Source organism: Leuresthes tenuis, unplaced genomic scaffold, assembly GCF_036924035.1.
Source record: "Leuresthes tenuis unplaced genomic scaffold, fLeuTen1.0.hap1 SCAF_6, whole genome shotgun sequence".
Lineage (NCBI taxonomy): Eukaryota > Metazoa > Chordata > Actinopteri > Atheriniformes > Atherinopsidae > Leuresthes > Leuresthes tenuis.
This window is the reverse complement of record NW_027325360.1, coordinates 36804068-36810660: the sequence shown is the minus strand read 5'-3', so window position 1 is coordinate 36810660 and position 6593 is coordinate 36804068. Positions and strand designations below refer to the sequence as shown.

The following is a 6593-nucleotide window of genomic DNA, read 5'->3' as shown; positions in this document are numbered from 1 at the left end:
CTAGTAATGGCGATCATTTTAAGACAATCCAACCAGAGGCACTTGGAAAAATCCAATCTTTTACTCTTATTTTTGTGGTTACTGTAAGCTACTTTGAGTAGATGTGAAATATAATCACTGTTAATGCTCTCAGATCAATGTTCTGCTCATTACTGAGTTAACACCTAAATGCATATAGTTTAACAACTAACTACTATAAAGAGTAGGCTACTGACCAGAGGAGTAGTTTTCTGTAAAATGTTCCGATAGTCTTGAAAGCAGCATCCGACACATGAGCGCACGGCTGTTCCAGTTGGATACGCCTTTTCACGTCCCGGGCCATCTCAGCTGAGGTCATGGTAAAGGTGGGCGTCGGTGGGCGGGGGCACTGCGCTCACACTCGTTCATATATACACGAGGAGGACAGTGAAAATACATAAAACAGCAGAAGCAGGAGCAGCAAACTTCAGACTTCTAACTATTTACCTGCAGCTCCAGCTCCAGGGAGGCAAGAACAGTAAGTTCTCACAGCTTGAAAAGTCACTTAGAGAATGAGACTCGGCTGATTCATGGCCAGAGTGTATGTGAAACGTTGTAATGATGTTCTTTAAGCCCTACAACGTTGCTGCAGAATTTTCACTCAAAAAACAAGGCGTTTATCTTTAGATGCTAACATTATTTTAAGCCTCAGAAGAACTTTTAGGGACCTTTGAGAGGGTGAAATTCGGTCTGGAATAATGCTTAGTTTTTCTAAGTTACATTTGTGCATCACATTAAAAAAATATGGAGAAAGTAGTCCGCACACTTCAGCAATATTTTCACCGTCCAGCCTGAGGACTGTGGAAATCTGTTGTCATTGATTTAACTTTTCTTTTGACAGATGTTTTTAAGTTGCCATCACTGAACTTGTGTTTTAGTGTTTTCTGACATTTGATTGGCTTGATAAACCTATACAACAACCAAGTTATTAATGAGTAATCAAGCTACATGCCAAATTGGATTATATCAAATTTAAGACTGCATTTAAATACATTTTGTTTAACTATCTACTTGTGTTTGAAAAGCTGAAGTAAATATTGGGCTCTATTTTTTCTGTGTTTTCTACAAAAAGAAATCCGATCATGTCAGTGTGGACATTGTGTCTAAGAGAGAAAATCTCTCCGTTTTCTCTGTGACTGCTTGCAGGGATGCCTTTTGCAGAAAAGTGAGGTAGTTGACATTCTTAGAAACTGACATTTTGACCTTTGCAGTCACTGCATAGCTCTCCTCCAACAGCAGGTGGGACATGTGTGATGGTGAAATAAGGATGTATATGAGACAACTACTAAAGTAGTTAAAAGGTGGGTTCACTTACATGCAGTAAAGCTCTCTCTGTATGTATGCATATACATACATACAGAGAGAGAGAGCTCTATATATCACTATGCACAATTCAAGACATTTAAGTGTTTTGAGGCTGAGAAGTTTCTGGTTCATTTTTGTTCCAGACTTTTAGTTTTAACCATCCTGCATGTTTCGCCATATTTTGTTAGAGGTTGAAGAGTCTGCAGCTGCATCCAGTCCTCATCCTTTCTGTGCTTTATTTCAGGAGGAGGTACATCTTTTTTTCTGCACTATGATGTACAGACAGTGTTAAAATGAGCTGCCGCAGAAAGAAGCTGTTCAGTTATTCATGCTTTGTCTTCCTTGCTGTGATAACATTTGTTTGATTGACAGCATTGCTGTTTGGTTTGACGCATTGTGAGCAGACCCAGAGACTGTGGGCTTCATTCCATCTGTTCATTGTGTAATGTGCATTGACTCGAGCTTGTGTAACTTCTGCCACGTTACAACGAGGCAGGGAGAAACTCTGCAGTTGATGGGACATCTGTGTGTTGCCAGATGTGTTCACACCGAAGCACAAGACAAACACATCTGTTAAGGAGTCAGTGGATGGTATCAGTTGTGAGCGTATTTTTTATCATTTATTTTTATTCTGTCCCAAACTCACGATTGCAGCTGTCTTTATTCCGAATTCTGCATTATTATTTTTCTTCAAAGGTTAATACAGTGGGAGCAACAGCACGACTGTATTGGGTCATTTTTTGTGAGACAGGGTGTGGATGTCTGGTTCGGACAGCTCATATAAAACACAATTTAATATTTTGCTAGTTTACCATCCTGTTGATGTCGTAAAGATTCAGTCAACAGCAGGATGAATAAAGGTTTCCATTTGCTGTTTTATAGAACAAGACGTTCCTCGTAATGTGTCATTAGTGAAAGCAAAGAAGCTGTCAGGGTTTTACATTACCGTTCCTGATTTGCATTCAGAAGACATTAAGTTAGAAAAAGTAAAAACTTTAGCAAATGAGCTTATACGCTTGCTTGAGGTGGTATTTGCCTGTTTGAGGAAGATTTGAGACTCATTAGGGGTCATTGAAGACTCCTTTACTTAAAAAACCTACTCTTGATTCAGAAGTGTTGGCTAATTATCGACCTATATCCACTCTCCCTTTTTTGTCTAAAGTTCTTGAAAAAATAGTTGCAGTTCAACTTTGTGATCATTTACATAGAAATAATCTGTTTGAAGAGTTTCAGTCAGGATTCAGAGTGCATCATAGCACAGAAACAAGTTCCCAATGATCTCCTCTTAGCCTCTGATAGCGGACTTGTTTCTGTGCTTGTCCTGTTGGATCTCAGTGCTGCATTTGATACGATCGATCACAGCATTCTGTTACAGAGACTTGAACATGTTATTGGGATTAAAGGAACTGCATTAGGCTGGTTTAAGTCATATTTATCTGATGGATTCCAGTTTGTTCTTGTAAATGAAGAATCTTCCTCACACGTTGGAGTAAGTCATGGAGTTCCTCAGGGTTCTGTGCTTGGACCGATTCTTTTTACTTTATACATGCTTCCATTAGGTAACATTATCAGACAGCATGGCATAAATTTCCATTGTTATGCTGATGATACTCAGCTGTACTTATCTATGAAACCAGATTAAACCAATAGGTTGGTCAGACTACAAGCCTGTCTTAAAGACATAAAGACCTGGATGACTCAGAACTTTCTGCTTCTAAATTCAGACAAAACTGAAGTTGTTCTCTTTGGACCCGAGCGCTTCAGGGAGAAATTGTCTAGTTACATAGTTACTCTAGATGGTATTTCCTTGGCTTCTAGTTCTACAGTGAGGAACCTTGGAGTTATTTTTGACCAGAATTTATCATTTGACGCACATATAAAACTGGTTTCTAGGACTGCCTTCTTTCACCTTCGTAATATTGCTAAAATCAGGAACATCCTGTCTCAGGGTGATGCAGAGAAACTAGTTCATGCATTTGTTACTTCAAGATTGGACTACTGTAATTCCTTATTATTGGGCTGTCCCACATATTCTCTGAAAAGCCTCCAGCTGATCCAAAATGCTGCAGCCAGAGTTCTGATGAGAACTAACAGGAGAGATCATGTTTCTCCAGTTTTAGCTTCTCTTCATTGGCTCCCTGTTAAATTCAGAATAGAATTTAAGATTCTTCTTCTCACATATAAAGCTCTTAATGACCGAGCTCCATCATATCTTAAAGATCTCATTGTAAAATATTTTCCTAACAGAGCACTTTGCTCCCAAACTGCAGGTTTACTTGTTGTTCCCAGAGTTTCTAAAAGTAGAATGGGAGGTAGAGCCTTCAGTTATCAGGCCCCTCTCTTGTGGAATAAGCTGCCAGTAAATGTCCGGGAAGCAGACACCCTTTCCACTTTTAAGATTAGGCTTAAAACTTTCCTTTCTGATAAAGCTTATAGTTAGGGATGGCTCAGGTGATCCTGAAACATCCCATAGTTAAGCTGCTATAGGCTTAGACTGCTGGGGGACCTCATCTGTCACACCTTTCCTCACTTTACTCTCTTTTTTCCCCCTGTTTAATTTCTCAAATGATATTATGTACATGTGACATTATTGTGGTTATTAACTGGTGTTTCCCTGTTCCAACAGGTATCCTTTGAATGGTGTTATGGTGTTTTTCCCCCCTCTTTTCCCTCTTTTCTATCTTCTCAAACCCCAGCTGGTCGAGGCGGATGGCCACCCTTCCTGGTTCTGGTTCTGCCAGAGGTTTCTTCCTGGTTCTGGTTCTGCCAGAGGTTTCTTCCTGGTTCTGGTTCTGCCAGAGGTTTCTTCCTGGGTCTGGTTCTGCCAGAGGTTTCCTCCTGGTTCTGGTTCTGCCAGAGGTTTCTTCCTGGTTCTGGTTCTGCCAGAGGTTTCTTCCTGTTAAAGGGAGTCGTTCCTTTCCACAGTCCCTCAGGCTCAGGACTGGAGATTGGACTGAAGACAAGTTTCGGTGCAATCTGTTGGTTTCCTTAGCTAGGATATTATTTTTTGAATTGGCTCTATATGAATTAATTGGATTATGATTACAATGAATTGAATTCCAATTGGCTTGAATTGGACTTTATTACTTAAGTGCCTTGAGATGACAATTGTTGTAATCTGGCGCTATATAAATAAAATTTAATTGAATTGAAACACTTAAAATGGCTCCACAGCTGTTTCTGATCTGCGTCCGCTAACAATAAACCACTACGTCACCTCTGATATTATCTGTGATATTATGTGATATCACAGATAATATCAGAGGTGAAAGTAATTCCTCAGTGAGAACCATCCCCATTTTCGCCTTGCAGATGTCCACTGCAGTTGTTGTTGTTTCTCTTCCTCCTGAAGGTTTGTTTCTCGTTAGAGCAACATCTTCTTCTCCTGAATTATAACTACTAGCGGCGTAGCCTGTTCTGCCACCCTCTCACAAACGCAATGCAACCTAGTTTGTTTCCTTTGAACCAGTCAATTGATAAATGTCTGCTTCGCGTTTATTTTTCGCAGCTTTTCAAAAGGTCACTCAATTTGCTTTGTCAGCGAATGGACATCCAACTAGCTACACTGGCAGAGGGTGTGGAAGAGGTTAACAAGTATTCTTTTTACGTGGGTATCACAATTGCCAACCACAACACTGAAACCACTGCCTCGTCATTCTCCTTAAGGTCCCACGTATGCTTCTAAAATGGCAAAAGATGACTAAATAAAAGCTCTAGCCAGTTGCTAACTTTTTAAAGATTTCTTACACTTTGCAGGTATCATAGTGTGGCTTCATCAGAGGTTTTATGTAAAAGCTTTTTGGCTATTGTTGTTGGATTGTTGTGAGCTGAGAGATTGAACCGAAACAGTAAAATTGTGGGTATTACTGAATTAAAAAATAATGAGCTGAAATGTTCTCAAAGGCTCCATGGAGTTGAAAGCAAAGTAAGCTGAGTCACCAGATGTTTTGTTTCACAAATCCATGTGGAAAATCCTCAGCTGAAGCTGTTTGGAAAAGGACAAGTGCTTTATAAAGATTATTAGCAGTCGATTGAGTCTGTGTATCAAAGTAACCAGTGAATTTACATCAGTCAGATAAACCGAGCTGAGACGCAAGGAACCAGTCAAAGAGCTGGAGCTTGCATTGTTAATGTTTGTCTCTCCTGGAATCCATCTCCATCTCAGTGCAACAGAAAACCACTTGTCGTCTGGAACTCACTGCTCAGTTTTATTTTTTTCAGTAAACCAACACGACGTTACCCACGTGACCTCATTCTCAGACTATAAAAACAATCTTTGTATGTGAATTCAGTAAAATGCCCCTTTAACCTACCACCCCTTGCTGTTTATTCAGTTTGTCATAAACAATGAATGAGGAATTGTCTGAGACAAGGGACAACAAATCTTAATAGCATCTTTTCTCTTCTCTTCTTTTTGTAAAGTTCCAAGCAAGATGCTGAGCGCCCACACTCTTCCCTGCTGCGCTGTCATTGCATTGCTGGTACTAAAGCTTGCAAATGCCCAGTCCGAACACCTTGGCTACCCACCGGGCTACCTGAGCCCGCAACAGGAGCAGTACACCCCCCCTGTGCTTGCGCCTGACACGCCCAGGATTCAGCTCCGACTGGCAGGAGATAAGAGGAAACATAATGAGGGGCGTGTGGAAGTTTACTACAACGGTGAGTGGGGCACTGTGTGCGATGATGACTTCAACATCCACGCTGCCCAGGTGGTGTGCAGGGAACTGGGGTACCTAGAAGCCGTCTCATGGTCGCCATCATCAAAGTACGGAAGAGGACAAGGTACTTCAGTTTCTTTCCTCTTGTCAGCTTGAAAACCTTCATTTATTGGTTTAACATTTTTTTAGATATGTATTATCTTTGGATTTATGTACTCTTATCTATTAGTAATTGTTGGAGGTTGAATATTCTGTAGTATTTGGGGGGAAAAAACACAACTTTATCATCAAATTAAATGTGTTCTCTTTGCTTTCTTATTTCTACAACCAAAGAGAAACACAGAGTAATCTCTCTTTTATCCCGTAAGGACCCATCTGGTTTGATAATCTCCACTGCAACGGCAAAGAGCAGACGTTGGCTTTGTGTCTATCCAATGGGATCGGTGTTTCAGACTGCAAACACAGCGAGGACGTAGGCGTGGTGTGCAGTGACAGGAGGATCCCAGGATTCAAATTCGTTAACACTCTGCCCAACCACGTGGAGGTAAACTTAACAAAAGCCTCAGTACATCTTTTGCATGTCATAGCATCAAATTTTTTTGTGCTTTCATA

General features: G+C 40.5%; 1 protein-coding gene across 1 annotated transcript in view; it reads left to right on the top strand.

The window, feature by feature from the left end:
* The first annotated feature begins 413 nt into the window (after positions 1 to 413).
* The window catches only part of loxl2b (lysyl oxidase-like 2b), a 49013-nt gene continuing 42833 nt past the window's right edge, over positions 414 to 6593 (top strand). The window contains exons 1-3 of the mRNA XM_072388618.1: positions 414 to 496; positions 5746 to 6105; positions 6350 to 6525. Of these exons, the coding sequence (XP_072244719.1) occupies positions 5757 to 6105; positions 6350 to 6525 (525 nt within the window). The 5' untranslated portion in view covers positions 414 to 496; positions 5746 to 5756. The remainder of the gene's footprint in view (positions 497 to 5745; positions 6106 to 6349; positions 6526 to 6593) is intronic.